The sequence below is a fragment of the Lonchura striata genome, chromosome 14 (assembly GCF_050655825.1).
Source record: "Lonchura striata isolate lonStrDom1 chromosome 14, ASM5065582v1, whole genome shotgun sequence".
NCBI classification, from domain to species: Eukaryota; Metazoa; Chordata; class Aves; order Passeriformes; family Estrildidae; genus Lonchura; species Lonchura striata.
This window is the reverse complement of record NC_140716.1, coordinates 4751003-4767721: the sequence shown is the minus strand read 5'-3', so window position 1 is coordinate 4767721 and position 16719 is coordinate 4751003. Positions and strand designations below refer to the sequence as shown.

At 50.3% G+C, this 16719-nt stretch overlaps 2 protein-coding genes across 4 annotated transcripts in view; one reads left to right on the top strand and one right to left on the bottom strand.

Moving 5' to 3' along the window:
* The window catches only part of CHST12 (carbohydrate sulfotransferase 12), a 44314-nt gene extending 39684 nt beyond the window's left edge, over window positions 1-4630 (top strand). For 2 of the 3 annotated variants that reach the window (XR_014958382.1, XR_014958381.1), the window contains exon 3: window positions 3011-4630. The gene's annotated coding sequence lies outside the window, so the exon portion shown is untranslated. Of the gene's footprint in view, window positions 1-1495; window positions 2329-3010 lie in introns of those variants that run through there. The other variant, XR_014958383.1, reaches the window with a different exon arrangement.
* An 87-nt stretch (window positions 4631-4717) lies between these two features.
* Window positions 4718-16366, bottom strand: GRIFIN (galectin-related inter-fiber protein). The gene is made up of 4 exons (XM_021539841.3): window positions 14678-16366; window positions 13317-13396; window positions 13062-13224; window positions 4718-12645 (listed from the first exon to the last, which is right to left on the bottom strand). Exons 1-4 carry the CDS (start codon window positions 14750-14752, stop codon window positions 12481-12483), a joined length of 483 nt encoding a protein of 160 aa, XP_021395516.2. The 5' UTR covers window positions 14753-16366; the 3' UTR covers window positions 4718-12480.
* Between the last annotated feature and the right edge of the window lie 353 nt (window positions 16367-16719).

Below are 16719 nucleotides of genomic sequence, written 5' to 3'. Positions count from 1 at the left end.
CACTGCACACACCGCACACACCACACACACACCCCGCACAGACCGCACACACCCCGCACAGACCGCACACACTGCACACACTGCACACACTGCACACACCCTGCACACACTGCACACACCCCGCACACACCCCGCACACACCACACACACACACCCTGCACACACCGCACACACCCCGCACACCCTGCACACACTGCACACACCGCACACACCCTGCATACACCGCACACACTGCACACTGCCCCACACACACTCCACACACACCCTGCACACACCACACACTGCCCCGCACACCCCGCACACACTGCACACAGCCCCACACAAACCCGCACACAGCCCCGCACACAGCCCCGCACACAGCCCCGCACATCTTGCACGCCCCGCACACACACAAAGCCACACACACAGAGTCCTGTTCTGCGACCCCCGCGCACGCACGCAGACCCCGACAGAGCCTACACGCACCCCTCAGCACGTCTGTAGACCCGCACACTCCCTTTGCACACTCCCTTTGCACACTCCCTTTGCACGCACCTTCCTACAGGTGTCCTGCAGAGCCGCAGGCTCCCTGAGCATCCCCGGCCCCGCTCCCTCCTCACGCCCACCCCGCACCCGCCCCGCACCTCGGCACGGCCCCGCGGAACCTTCCCCTGCACCCTCCCTGAACAGCGGGTGCAGCTCTACCCCGCAGCCCCTTGGCACCCAAAGAGCACGCCCGAACACACCCGGGCACACCCGGACACACCCGGACACACCCAGGCACGCCCAGACACACCCGGGCACACTCGGGCACAGCCAGGCACACCCGGGCACTCTCAGACACACTCAGACACACTCGGGCACACCCGGACACACCCAGGCACACCCAGCCATACTCAGACACACTCGGGCACACCCAGGCACACTTGGGCACACCCGGGCACTCTCGGACACATCCAGGCATACCGAGGCACTCTCAGACACACTCGGGCACACCCGGGCACATTTGGACAGACCCGGGCACATCCAGGCACAGCCAGGCACATTCAGACACACTCGGGCACACCCCGGCACACCCGGGAACACTCAGGCACACCCGGGAACACCCAGGCACACCCGGGCACTCTCAGACACACTCGGGCACACCCGGGCACACCCGGGCACACTCAGACACACTCAGACAGACTCGGGCACACCCGGACACACCCGGGCACGCCCGGGCACACTCAGACACACTCGGGCACACCCAGGCACACGCAGGCACACCCGGGCACACTCACACACACTCGGGCACACTCACACACACACTCGGGCACACCCAGGCACACCCGGGCACACTCACACACACTGTCCCCCCGCACAGGAGCCCCCATTCCTCCGCTGGCAGCGCTGGCCGGGGCCGCACCGGGGCCAGCCCTGGATGGGTAAAGGTGGAAAGAGCCGAGCCGAGCCCCTGCCCGGGCCAACACGGGGTGGCCGAGCCGAGCCGAGCCGAGCCGAGCCGAGCCGAGCCGAGCCGAGCCGAGCCGAGCCGTGCCAGTGCCCCTCCGGAGCCGGGAGCCCGGCCGTGGTGCTGAAGGGACAGCTCCGGGCATGGAGCGGGCACGGAGCGGGCACGGAGCGGGCACGGAGCGGGGAGGATCCTGCTCCACTTCTACTCCAACATCCCCCACCATCCTGAGTCTCTGGCATGCCAAGGGTCAGCAACACCACAGGTGTGATGGGAACTCACCCGAACGAGGAGCCCGGCACAAAGAACCCCAACTTGTGGCGTTTTCCATTGAATGCAAGGAATGGGGGAAAGGAACGTGTATGGGGAAAGTTGCTTGAAAAGTTGAAGTGCTTCTTTGAGGAGCAAGGTTGCTTTGTAAAACGGAACTTTTGACTGGAGGTGCTCAGAGGATGCCAGTGTATCACAGGGGACAATGTTTGATGAGAGGAATTCATACCTCTGCCTGAAATGTTTAGTTTTTATTCTCTTTCTTTGCCTTCTCTGAGGGAGAGCACAGTAACAAATACAGCCCAGTGGAGGCTGTTCGTCACTGAACGGTGAATGCCCTTGATTTCACTGGGAAATTCCCCATCCTTTTTGTTCTATGCATATGAAAGAATAAAGTAAATATTTTTGGTCAGCCTTACGTGAAATGAAAGCAAGATCAGTGGTGGAGCTACACTGTGGGGGGATGGCAGGAGAATGTGATCAGCCTGCAAACCTCTCCTGCATAGAAATGCGTTTGCTCTAAGTGTGTAACTGCTCATTATCCTACAGTTTTCTGTCTGTGTCTTTATAAGTCTTCAGAGACAAACAGCTTCCACAAACAAACTGCAGAGTGTTGCCCAGAGCACCAGGTACACATTATTCCACACAGTAAAATGCATGGACACTCCCATGGATACCTAAAATCTGCTGCAGTTTCACAGCTGCTCCATAAGCAAATAGATCTGTTGCAATGAGGCAACTAGAGAGATCAGATTTGGAGCTGGCAATTGGAAATCTTCATGCACCCGAGCCCTTGCCAGCCTGACAGCCTCCCTACAGCACACCTACCATTACACATGGAAAACACAGGATGGGGGTGATTAAATCAGCATTTTTAGTAGTGTATTAAGAGAGGAGACTGCAGAAATGTGCCAGGGCTTGTTTTGTACAGGTAGTTGCCTTCCAAATGTCCAAGTTAATAAATACATTTAACTTCTTTTTTTCTCCTCTGTACGCTTTGCTTGTAACTTGCATGATTTACTGCGGAGGAACCTTTAGGACTTCAAGATTAAATTACTAAGTTAATCAATGGTTCGATATAATTAGGATGAATCTGCTTTTGCATCCATTGACACAACTCACAAGTGCCAAGTCATCTCTAGCAGCAAATGACGAATCCATACACTGTGTGCAGCTGACAGAGAGCACAGGGCATTGATTACAACAAGTTCATTGAGTCTAACAAGTTCAAAGTCACCAGATAACTCAAGATGGGGAATCTCCAATGAAAAGAATTGTCATACCCTTTTCACTTTGATTTGCCTCTTACAGAACAGCTCTGAAGTGGAAGCTAAATAAAGTACACCAGAGACAGGAGCCATCCTTCAGCAGCAAGGGCAGCGAGCTGGGCTGTGATCATACAGCAAAGCACATCAGAAATAACCCACTGGTCTCACTGGAGTTACAGCTGTGAACAACTGACCTGAGAGGAGTGAGTCAGCCACTTCGGGGCTTTGCCAGAATCTCAAAAAACCCTCACGTTTCCCATGCCAGCCGCATGTGCCCAAACCTGCCCTGCCCACTGCGCATCAGAGTCCCGGGCCAGGGTAAATTTAGCTTTGCTGCCTCAGCACAACCTCCCTGCTCCCACTGCAGCAGGAGCTGGGTATCACACAGAGCTGCAGAGATGCTCTGCCTGTCCCAACTATGGGTGTAAATTCAGGAAACCCTGAGGATATTCCAGCTTGGGCTGGACCTTGAGAGTGTGAAGCTAGAGCAAACCCTCTGCTCATGCATCTACTTGCAGTAGCTCATGGTGCTTTCCCTACTCTAACTTTTCCCCCTGCTGTCCAGGCTCCCTGCCAGGATTTGGGGGATACACAGCCCTGTGTGGTCCCCAATGTGTTTGCATCCCTGACCTCTGTGTGATGGCTGCCACCTGACCGAAGGGCACTTGGCTCTCTTGGCTTTCTCCCAGTGCCCATCCTGACATGCCTGGTGTGTCTCAGCTGGCACAGTTTGAGGTAAAGGTCTGTTGTGAGGATATAGCTGCTCTCCCCTCCTGTGCTTGCCCAGCAGGTAGGTGGGATGGGGTTTGCCCCCTTCACAGAGGTGAAACACAATTTTGCTTGTCTCAGTCAAGCAGGGCTGGATTGGTGCTACTGGGACAGATTGTCAATGGTGCTGCTTGTGTTAGGTGAGCTAGGAGCACAGTCCAGGGTGTTAGGGGTGAGCACGGGCACTGGTGAAATTGTTTCCCACTTGCTTTTGCTGGGAGGTGCTGTTTAGACTGCCCTTGGAAAGCACTGGATAAAACCCTCCTCCCTTGCCACTTGTCCTTCTGCCTGCCACACTTTTTGGCCGATGGCATGGACACAGGAGGACCTCGGGGTAAGGGAGATTCCCCCAGCCCTCACATCCCACCCCTTCCCCCTGCCAGGACCCTGCTGGGAAGGTGTGTGCGAGCATTTCTAACGCCGAGATAACCACGAGCAATACTGAAACCTGGCTCTCTTGCCATCAGGAGAGAGTAACAACATCACCATTAACTCACATTGGATTAGAAAAAAAATATCTACCCTTCTCTGGGACATTTTCCTACAAATCTCTAACCCAGCAACAAAACTGCCCAAATGCTCGGTGCCACCGGTGCGGGGATCTCTGAGCTGCTTTGCCTCTCCCTCTGCTGGTGGCTGCTCTGTCCCCGTGCCAGCTCTGCTCCAGCATCGCCGTTTTGGGGCCGACACGAGCAATTCCTGGCCCCGGGGTCCAGGTCCTCATCACAGCTCCCGGGTGACATTCACAGATGTCAGCGCTTTGATGCTGCTCTGAATCCGGGAGGAGATAAGAGGCCAGCGCTGCTCACAATCAACGGCAGTACAGCGGGGACGCCGAGTGCACTTCAGATTCTTTGAAAATAAAAGAAGCAAATAAAAGACATCTGGGAATTTATGTTTGTTGTTTGTAATTACTTCCATGAGAGAGAAAATCTTTGTTCTCCTGCTAGTCTTCCCTCAATCAAAGAATGAAACATTTAAACTATCTCCAGCGTCCTTTGGAGGATTTTAAATGGAGAATGTGTGCATTTTTTTTCTGTCTGAGAATATTCACTGGTCTGTTTTCATAAACAGATATGTGCCAAATTCCATATCTTCCGTCCTTTTTATTGGATGCCTTTTAGATTGAGTGCTCCGGAAATGTAGTGGCTGAAAGAAAAAGATAATCTTGCATAAAAGAATTTGTCTAATACAATGTTCACCGGCTCAAGAGCAATGAAACACCATTTTGGCATTGGAGTGATTGAAAATTCTGTCTTTCAGATGTCTTTGCTTGTGGTTTTTGCAGAAGTTCAGGCAAGTAGCAGGCTGGGAATGCAGAGCTAAACATGCTCCTACAGAGTCCCTGTTTAAACCCAGGGCCACACCAAGTGAACTTGACCCTCTCTCATTAAATGAAGGATGCTGAGTTGATGTGTAGTGAGTAACAAAGTGAGTGTTTTAAGGAGAAATCAGTGCTGTGGATCCCTAAATCACTGCACACATTTACAGAGAAGATTTTGAAGTGATAATGAGCATCAGGTCAAGCCTTTGAGAAGTTAAGAGTGCCAGGACTTGGCAGTGGAGGCAGCTGACACAAAAAGCAGCCCTCTAACGCTGCCTGCATTCATGCAGCCCTTCTCTCCCTGGAGCTGGGACCTAGGATCCTCTGAGGCAATAATGGGATTTCCTCCATGCCCACGTTTTGTGTGGTGCTCTCACTGTCCTGCTCAACACAGGCACCGCAAACCCTGGCGAGAAATATTTAGAACCAGACTGAAACCAAAGCCCAGACAAGCAGATTTGGTGACTGAGGGGATCTGGTGGTCTGAGCAGGTTTGTGGGGCTCCATTTCATCCTGTTATGACTCCAAGCAGTTTGCCCCTGGTGCTGCCAAGGAGTGGCACTGCCAGGTGAAACAACACTGTGAACAGGGGCTGGTAAATCCTCCCTCCCTCCTTCTACCTGCATGCTCCACATTTGAATATCAATACATCTTCCCTGGTGCTCTGTACCCAGGTGCAAGAGGCTAATAAAGGGCTTTTCAGATGACAAATCTTCCTGGGTTTCATCAGCTGATTGCCATCTGGGGGAAGTCTGACAAAGCCTTTAAATTTGCCACTGTTTTGCCTTTTCCCAGCTGCAGAGGCTTGCGGAGGAGAAATGAGGGGAGGCAGGAAGGAAAGGCTTTGCAGAAAAAAACAAACCACACTCTCAGGGCTCAGATCTGCTAGTATCAGACTGGAGATAAAGATTTTAGAGAATACAATAGGAGGGAGTTTGTCTTTCTGAGTGAAATAACTTACTCTCAGCCTAGGTGATAATTTGCCTAGCTGTCACAAAGCAGATACCTCAGGGATCAGGTTGTAATAAGAGTTAGAACCTGAGCACGTTTGCAAAAAGGGCTTAGTGATCAGTCAAGTGTTATGTGTTTAAAAACCAGCTTTCCTATATTTTAGACTTGCAATGAGGAAATTCTTGGGATTTCTGCTCTCTGAATTCAAGAGAGGATTAGCTGGGAAGCAGGGAGAGATGTGATTCTAGTTCTGAGTGTTCTCCAATGTTTTCACAGTCTAAGATAATCTGTGAGCTGTTTTTTATTTTCAGCAGCCTTTTAGGAGGAATCCCCACAACTAAAGAAAACCAGGCAGGCAGAGGCTTTGAGGGGCTGTTAAACTCTTGTCAGGATCAGTTGCAAACTTTTTTCTCCCTAATGTTTCACCTCTCTCTGTGCAGTGACTGATGTGGAAAGGCTCAGGCAATTTGCTGGAAGTGCAATCACTGCCCTCTCATCACCACTGACTGTGTCTTTCTGCTTCCAATGTGTGTCCCCAGCTCAGAGTGACTTCAGGAAATGAAAGCTGACAATAGCTGCAGCTCCTGCCAAGGCACAGGAGGTGATAAGGTGAAATAGCTGCATCTCAGTTTTACTCTCAATTTTTGAAACCAGAAAGGTTTTCATGCCACAGATCAAACAGCAGCTGCTAAACCTTTGGAAAAGGGATGTATCAAGGAAGGAGGGGGAAAATGTAGGGTTTGTTGGTGGTTCTTTCATCATTTCTAGCATGAAACGAGCTAGAAAAATGCTGCTTTGTATGGGAGAGCAGAGTGATGCTGTCTGTGTACAGTGGATGGAAACTCCTTGGGCTGGTGAGCTGCTCAGCAACCCGGGGCCTCACTGAGACAAGGGGCTGGCTCAGCTGTGATGCTTGGAGGGACTCAGCATGGGGCCTGCTGGCTCATTAAGGCTTGGGGCAACACCTGGTAGATGATGAAAAGTCCCAGCCCAACCTGCCCATAGGCTCCAGGGTCAGGCCCAGAGCTGCAGGGTGAGAGCACCAGGCTGGAGACAAAACCACCTGGTTCCCTCCTTCCTTTCTGCTGCCATTCCCTGCAAGGGCCTTGCTTCCCTCACCTGTGTTGATGTGTCAGGGTTCTGGAGGTCAAGATGACCCCAAGATCATAAAAAGTCTTTTCCTCCCAGCCCCACAGCCAAAGAAGTCCAGATGTGTCAATTTTGCTTCTCAAGGTTGTTTATTTTTCCTTAGCTATTACATTCTTTCTCTGAGCTGCTGAGCTCTGGCTAGCAAGGAAGCCATGGCAATCTATTCTGCCCCCTTGGGCGGTGTTTACATTTTATACCAAAAGTTATGTTTAGTCTGTTTACAATAATGTGCCAATATCTACCTTTTATGTTGGACAGTGTGTCTCTACCTTAAACCAATAGAAAAGTGTCACCATCACACCAAGACATGGAGGACAAGATGAAGGAGAAGAAAGCCACGACACGCCCAAATCCCTCCATCTTGACCCCCTGAACTACATTCTGAAAATCCCCAAATTCTACTTTTTCACCCTGTGTTAATTCAAATATCACACTACTCAAATCCTTGTGACTTATAATTCCTCATACAGAGTTGGCAGTTTTTTCCATGGGCTAAAATTGAAGTCACAGATGTTTTTGACTTCATGCCAGGGTCTTGAGAGAGCCAGGGCAGCCAGAGGGATGTCCAGGATTCTGACAACCTGCACAAGAGTGTTATGATAGTTCTTTTTATACTTGGATCTTTGTAAGTGATTTTTAAGACCCCAAAAGTCTTGCAATAATGTAATGATGCAGAGAAAACATTTAGGATCTCCACAGGCTGTTGTCTTGTCCTCTGCTAAAACCAGAGATTTGGCTACTGATGTCCATATAGCTTGAAGAAATAACATGATAAATTGCATCTGGCTTTGGCAAGAGGGTCCTGGACAGACTGTGGGAGTGGAGGGCCAGCAAATCTGGGCATCAGGATAATTTCTGTCACGCTTTCCTCAGGCAGTATTGAAGCACAATAACTCAGCTGCCAAATAAAGTGATACCATCAGCTTCCAATTCTTCAACTTCTAGACCAGAGCCTTTCTTTCAGAAAATAATCCCTCTCCAGCCTTTCATGTCTGGAGCTGGTACCTGCCACCCTGCATACAGAATCAGGGCTGGGAGGTGTGCTTTTCTGTCTGAGCTGGCTCTGGATGGAGATGCTGAGTTAAAATAGCTTTACAAGCCTCTCTTTAATTGCAATAAAACACTCCTGTTTTCCTGCAGAGACTCTTCTAGCTGCATTCTGGCTGCCTGTAGCCTCAGAAATTCCCCTTAACCACCAGAACTCAGAGTTACTACTCCTTTTGGTTTTGTTACTACTTTCCTCTTGTTTTATTTTCCTCACACTCTTCAGAAAAAGGCTGGACATTTGCTCTCCATGTTCCTCAGTCTTGCCAGCAAACACCTGTGATTCCTGAGCATTTAAGGAGTTCAGCCCACAAGGGTTGAATAAGCAACTTCTTAGATAGGGACTCAGAGATGCAATGCAGAAAGTCACTGCCAATAAGGTCTGCACTTCTAGCAGGTGCTGGAAAACAGCCTTGGGGGATGGGGGAAATTAGAGATGCCATAGACAAGGGGCCAGGGTCACTGAGCTGTGCCACAACACAGCTGCTGTGTATGAGTGAAGAGAAAAATTTCTCCTGTGACCCAACTGTTCCCATCAGGAGATGCTCAGGGGGGTATTGAAATGGGAGGAGAAAGGGAATTTTTAATTAAATGGTTAAGAACTTCCCTCCTCCTGCCTTTCTTCACCAGAGCTGCCTTCTAGCACCGAGGAAGTAGCTAAACACCCAGCATCAAATTTGGTAGGTTTGGGGGGTTTGTGTACAGAGGTGGAAAAGAAAGAAAACGGGGGTTGAAAGAAAAGGTATTGAGTTGCAAAGTGAGTATGGGGCAGATGCAACCGGTGTGACTTTCTCCTTTTTTTAGAACTTTCCTGAAAGTTTTTGTCACTGCATTGGCAACAAGTCCTTGCCCTTTTCCCCCAGTTTCCTGCCTCCAGGCAGGAGCCAGGCTGATATTCAGTGGTTGCTTGCTGAGGCTGCCATGGGGTCAGTCAGGATGTCCCCAGGCTGTGCTGTGCTGCTGAGATGTGACCGGGCTGACCAGGGAGCTGTTTGCTCAGCAGCCTGTGTGTGAGGACACTGCTGGGTGTGTGGTGACTGCCAGTGCTCTCAGTGGCACCCAGGAGCTGCTCTGCTCACACAGCAGCAGATGCTCCACAGGAGATCTGTGAAACCGCCAGAGGATCCCTTGGCCCCTGGAGCTCTGGCACAGCTCAAGCACGAAGGATTATGAGCCTGACTTTCCCCTTGTTGATCTGGGGATGAACCAGAGCGTTTCTGAGCTCTGCAGATTCAATTCAAGTGAGGAGAACGGGTGGGAAAGGGAGAACCCATGTGGGAAGTCATCACTTCTGTCAGTTGTGCCTCCTGAGAAACATCTCTGTTTCCCAGGTATCCCCTCCTGCTTTCTGTAAGCCTCACAAGCAACAACTGCTGCTTTATCTGCAGATCCTGACTAGGAGAGTCCCTGTCCCATCCCACAGCAGTGTTCTCTCTGGAACATTCCAGCTGGCTCCTCTGCACAACTTGGCCACAGCAAAAATGCAGAGTTGACCTCGAGGCTGGGCAGTGAAATTCTGGTGGGATCCTCCAGTGCTGCACCTCCAGCTGCTGCAGCCCCTTTCCCTTCAAAAGGCCTCCACTCCTCAAAACACCCTGGGCAGGAGCTTGTCTTCATCAGTTCTCCCCCCAGGCCATGAACAGGAAGGCTGACTGAAATGTGGAGGAAGGGTTAATTTGTTCCCTTGGATCCCCTCAGTACCAGCAGATGCTGCCTCCCTGCAAGCCTGGTGTGCCAGCCTGCTCCAGGAGGTTTCACTGACCACTGTAATTGCAAGGCTTAATTTTTTTCTGGAGTTTTTCCTCACGGGACAGATGAGGGTCACAGACTTGGAGGGCATCTCATTCCCCATAAAACTCTGCAAACCAGCTATAAACAGCCAGCCCTTAGGTTTTGCTTCCAGCAGGGCTCTGTAGATTCCCAGGCCTCTCTTGCTCTTCTGCTCCCTTCACCCTTGGCTGTGTTTTGGCTGGAGGAGGCAGCAGATAAAGGCCTGAAGGCAGCAGCAGAGCTGGGGATGTGTCAGGAGAGGCTGGGCTCTCTTGGTGCAGATGGCAATGGAGTGAGATCAGCTGCTGGCAGGAGCTGGCGGGGATGTGTCCAGGAGTCAGGGCATAATCTCTGTCTCTGCCTGATTTTTGTGACATCTCTTTATTTATTTGTACTTGAAATGTTTTTGCCCTGTCTGTGGTCCTTTGTGCTCATTTCTGGGGAACAATGGAATTGTGGGGTGTTTCTGCAGCAGGGGCTATGAATGCAGCTAGTGGCCATATAAGTACAAAGTATTACCCTTATAAATCATTTAGTCACTTTTCCTCCATGAAAAATGATCTGTCTTTATCAGCCCCCAAAAAAAGCACAAATAGAAAAGACAATTTCTTTCAAATGCTGCTCAGCATTATCAGATGGATGACACAGAGATCCCTGCAGGCCTGGCTTTGTCTGGGTTTGTGCCTGTTTTGCTGAAGGCATGGCCATGAGAGCAAAGTGTGCTGAAGCCTTGGGTTATATCAGAACAACCAGAATTTGAGTCGACTCTCTTGTCCCAGTGGTGATGGATTTATTCCAGGCCAGAGGAAGTCTCACCATCTCCAACTTTCCTGACTTGCTGTTAAGACCACTGCCATTTCCAAAACATGTTTTCTGTTCTTTTTGGAGGGAAAAGGTACCATTTGGCACCATTTTGTGTTCCCAATGAGCCCTTTGCTACAAGAACAGGATGGTTTCCCATGAGTGCTTTTGATAGTCTGGAAAAACACCACAAACTTCTTAACAGGTTCATGAATGTCAGGTTTATGGCATCATGTGTTGTGGTTTTCTACAGCCACCTCTTCCTCACAAGTCCTTGAAGCTGTAAATAGAAGGAAGTGTTGGGAATGGCCAATTTGAGCACTGAGAAAAGAGATCTTCAGAGATCTCATCCAAAGGCAAGGATGGATCAGGGATGACTTCTTATTAAGTGATCTCTCCTCAATGAAAAGGACTGGCAAGGCAGGATCATCTTTGCCTTTTCCATCAGGAATGTGTTCTGTCATATATGGGGAATAAAAAAGTGATTAGAGGCAGCTGTAAGTGCATTTTTGGAATAAGTTCCTGCTCAGATTTAACACCATGACATTATGCTGTTTATTATGTGTGTAATTACAACAAAGTAAAAAGAACATCTTTTACTCTGCTGTGGGCTGGTCAAGGAGTCACAAATATGTTGTGCTCCAAGGCTGGAAAAGAGAAAAGGGTGCAAGGAATAAGTGGATTGTTTTGAAAGACAACTATAAAGGGGGAGAAAAGAAAACAATAAAGCAGAGAAAAGCCACAGGCTATCCATGCTTATCCCCAAGCACTCTGTTCATTCCAAGCTTATCAGAATTTCTAGACCCTGCTTTACTCAGTTCCTTTTGTTTGGAGTCCAGCTGCATTTCTGGTGCATGGTGGAGGAACCATGTGCTTTTATGTGTCTCCCCAAGCTCTTGCCCTTCTCTGACACACTACATCACTCTGGGGGTCTGTCTGAGAAGCCTGGAGTTGGCAGGAGTAGGGCTGAGCAAACATCTCTCAGCTGGTGAACGGAATTCCAGGCAACACCTGGCAAGCTGAATCTTATCACACTGTTCTGCATACCAGGGACCTTCACTTTGCATTAGCCCTCAAAACAAACAACAACAACAAAAAAAAGCAGTATTTTCCCAGAGCCAAAATCACACTGCCCTCAACAGTGTCCTCTTGCCCAGTCACCAACCCTGCTCATGCCAGGTGCCCGGATTGGCAGGGGATGAATGATGAGATTGATCTGCCCAGGGAGGGATATCTCAGCAGGGATTTCCTTGGTTAATTTTATTGGCAAATCTGGTATCATTCTTACCCAGCTCCTGGAAAGAAAAATCCCTTTCCACCCCTAACATCCACATTCCCCATGTGCCCAGCTGAGGCATTAGCTCATGTGCATGAGCTGAGGTGCTCATGCACACCCTACTCTCAGGCAAACACAATTTCTAAGGTGTTATTCAGGTGTCCAGACTACTGAAGACAGATTTGGATGTGCAGCAAAGATGATCAGACCTACAAAGCCTGTTGTGCACCTGAAGGTGTAGGGGCAGAAGGTCTTTGATGGGCTGGGCTATGGTCAGCAATGTGGCTGGGTGATGGCAATGACCATCCCTTCCACTGGGAGGACACATGGCTATCTCCCTGGCTGGTGGTGGAATGTGGAAATGGGGAGGAAGTGACTGAATCAGAAGCTTAAGGGGGAATGGTCTGTGAGAGAGTCCCAACTCTGGTCTCTAGTAAAGACCTCGTTTGGTGATTTCCACTGAAGAAATGTCAATATCATCGAGAATCTGCAACTTGGTGATGGACGAAAGATTCTTCTGCCGATGCTTGTACTGCAGGACTTTGTTTTCATTGATGAAAACGTGGAAATAGTCCTGGTCAGAGTAGATTTCAACCTGAAAGAGAGACTGTGCTATGTTCATGTGGCCTTACTGGACCTTCCTTCCATTACATCAGGGAACTGCTGGATCTATTCATCCACTTCAAACTGACACACACACTGCTCGCCCCCACTCTGGGCAAAAAGAGGGAATAACTGAGTTTTTCCTTTCATGATAACAAAATGTGATGGTAAAGCAAAGCCTAAATTGAAAACAAATACATCATCCAGGGATTATTGCTGGAGCTCTGCACGTCTGTGCCAGAGTTGGTTATAAATCACCAGGTTGTAATGGGATTATTAACAGGAGAGAAAGCCAGAGAGGGGATGTTGCTGGGTATGGTGTTGGCAGGAAAGGCAATGGGGAGCACCCCAATATTGGCTGGGTTATTTCTGTTACACCTGAGGGGATCTGTGGGGTGACAGAGTTACCTGAAAGGGCTCCTTGGCTTTGAAGGGGAAGGTGCTGTTAACCTCTTCTTGCCCCCAGTGGCTGTTGAGGAAGGAGTTGCAGACGATTCTGGAGCTGGAGAGGCGAGGGTTAAAGTGGAGAGCGATCTGGTCTCCAGGCTCACAGAGCAAATTAATTTCAAACCTAAAGAGAGTGAGAGAAAAGGGATGGAGAGCTGTGAACGATGCTTCTGACCCTTGTGAGCCAGGAGAGCTGGGAGCAGAGCATGTCCTTACATGCTTGAGCTGGAACTGGTCTCACCCTTGACCACGATGCTCCATCCAGGACAGATTCCCTCCGGGTGCAGGGCCTCAAACTGCAGACAAGGAGGAGGACACAGAGAGGTGGCAGAGAGGCAGTGCCCCACTCAGTCCTTACACTTCTTTCTCACATTTTCATGGTAATTTCTTTCTCTCTCCTTCCCACACAGGCACATTCTCTATCCCCATGTTTTTCTCACTCCTAAATAATCTCAGAGATTCTAACCTGATAAGAAATCAAGTTTCTATGACATTCAGTTGATGAGGTGGGATTTGCTGTCCCCGAGGTCTTTTGTAAAGAGCTGAGCGGGATCAGAAAGCAAAAATTAAAGAACTTGAATGCCTTCATTGTTGTCAGGACACAAAGATATTCTGCTTCTCTCTGCACCTGAGCAATACAAAATCTGAAGCAGAAAACTTTGTGATGCTTTGGAGCAGAGGAACAGGTGTAAAATGCCATCCAGTCTGAGCTCATCCAGTGTTACACGGCTGATTCTTGAGCCCCTGTTCCACGTGCTCTCCCCATCTCCAAGGTTAAACTTGCATAAAATGAGCTGGAAATTGTTCCTATTTGAATAATTCATATTTTTATTAAATAACTCATTTTAATAAGGAGTTCTTGCCATTTCACCCCACTTTTTTTCTTTTCAGCACTCTAATGATCTTTCATTTCTGAGCATCCCCTCTTGCAAACTTGCTCACATTAGGAAAATTTCCCCAGCCTTGTTGTGTGCCTGTTTCCCCCTTCCTATAGCTCAGGACTTCAACTCCCCTGTTTCTTCCTCTGCCACGAGTTTTATTTCCAATGCTTTTTTTGGGATATGCATGTTTTCAGGCAGGAGCTGAAACATTTGGGCAGGAGTTGGCGATGACCAACCTCATACCCTCGTGCCTGGCTACTTTTTGGGACCCCACACATGGGCACTGAAAGGCTCTGATCAGTGTCCCCCTGGTGAGGCACAGAGAACTGCTGGAGCTGACGAGTTCTGGATTCAAAGGGCACGATGGCAGCACCCAGGTTCACCTTGCCTTGACCCTTAATTTGCAATCATTACACCAACCCCAACAAGAGACACAGCACACACAGGAAAGAGCTGTTCCCCTTTTGCTGCTGGATGAAAATCTGTTTTATTGCCTGTTACTGAGCACCGCAAAACTCAGTTTTGCACTAGCCTGGACCAGACTGACATAGAGGAGCAGCACTCTAAGCAGCACCCATGTGTTATTCAGGATTTCCACCTGTCTGGCACTTCTGTCGCGCCTTCCTTTACCCGCGGGCAGACCCGTGCTGTCCCCCCAGCCACCCGGCGCTGTCACACCGCGTCCCCAGCGCTCACCCGCAATGCCATCGCCGCAGCCCAGCCCGGGGCACGCTCAGAGGGGTTTTTATGGATGCTGCCGGCCGGGAGCATCCCACGTGTGCGGGGTTGGCATCACCAGGGCTGAGGTCTCCTGTCACAGCCGGCATGGGAGCAGCAAATCCCGCTGAGCCCGGCGGGGCCAGCCCGGCTAATCCGGCCCCGCTGCCGCCCGCGGTGCTGGGCTCTGAGTGATGGAGCCGGGTGATCCGGGGGGTCAGGGGGGTCTGAGGCACGAGGGAGAGATGGGGACTCCCAAACAACAGCAGTCAGATCCACCTCAAGCTCCAGAGAGAAGGGAGGTGACAGAGGAGAAGTGGTTCCTCCGACAGGGGCTCAGCTACACCCCGACCATCGGAGATTGCCGTTTCCTCCCGTTTTCTTTTTTCTCTTTTTGTGAGTCACAGCCTGGCCTGAAATGAGCTGATGCCAGCTTTGTCACAGCCACTTTTCCCCCTCGTGGCGCCCCGGGGCCGGCCAGGCTCGGGATGCTGCTGTGCTGAGCTCAGCATGCCCCGCTGCCGCATTTCCCCTCCCTGCTGGGGACAATACAGGGATTTGGGAGCAGGGTGAGGGAGCCTTTGTCCAATATTTCCTGACATGGAAATGCACCAAGAAATGAGCAGCGTTGAAATGAATGTTTCAGTGATGAGGTGTTTTCATAAGCTGGGGAAGGGAGGGATGGCTGTGCATCCTCCCCCCTTCCCGCAGTGTCAATGTCTTAAAACCATTAAGCACTGTCCCTATCTCTGTATGCATGGGAGGCTGTGATGGCCCTTGGCTGGTCCTACAGGAATGCACGGCTTTTGTGGACTAAAACCCCTTTAGTGCATAGGCCACAACGCTGGGTATTATTTAATGTTTATTTCTGGCAGATAAGCAGAATGATAACTACTATTCCAGCCTCTGGTGCCCTTGGCAGGCAACTAAAACCGCAATTCAGCAGACATAGAAGCCAAGAGCCTCTCTTGAGACTGAAAAAGCCAAGTCCCAGGGCAGGACTGGCTCATTTGGACTCACAAAACCAAGCCTTGTGAAGCTGAGCTCCTCCCGGGTCTCTCCCGCTGTGCTGGAGCAGGAGCAGAGCTCTGTGCTACAGATGGCAGCATTGGGACGTGCAAGGAGCCTGAGCCAGCTGCAGAGGGGCCCGGGTGGTGTTGGAAGGACAGGGACACGGACAGGACATCCCACTGCCACTCCTGGCGTTGCTGAAGGATGACGGACATTGGTGTCTCCAATCTGTCGAGCTGCATCTTTCCCTGAACCCCATATTGTGTTTTCAGCCCCCACATCATCACTCCCTCCTCATTTCTGCTACCTGCAAGGGGCTGCAGGGAGAAAGAGCAGCTTTTGAGATACTCCCAGTGATGGTGGGCAGAGCCAAGCAGAACTGCTGTCCTGTGTGTAGGAAAGGAGGGGTCTGCTAGCTAAATTAGTGTGTCCAGTTTATAATGATTATGTTAGTGGTATCAGTGGATGGAGCAAGGCTTGGGCACTGCAGAGCAGGTTGTGTTCAGGCAGGCTCAGCTTCTTCTCAAAGGGTGAGTCTGGGTCACCCCAAATCCAGACAGACCTCCCAGAGCTGCTTCCCACCAGACCAAATCAGGGGCTATGATTTCCCCAGAGCACACCTCTGTTCAAGGCTTCTCCAGACTTGCTTATCTGCTGCCTGGCAGTATTTACACCTCCTGTAGCCATTGCATCTTCTTGAGGGAATTGCTAAACCTCCCCTGTGCAAACAGAGGTCAGCCCTGTGCTCTGGCCATGCTGCTTTAGGAACGTGTTGCCCCAGGAAGGGTTTGGGATGTTGCTTTGCTGGCTCTCCCCCATTCCCTTTCCCCCAGATCTATGGCTCTGCAATAACTTGGGATCTCTCTCCAGCATTGCTGTCTACAAAGGACTGTCAGTGCTATGCCAGGGCTGGATGCTGTGAATGCTCCTCCAGGCTTAGGATGGGAGAGAAAATACCTATAAAACATTTGTGAGTTAAACCTTGGTGCCACAGGCTGTGGTATCTCTCT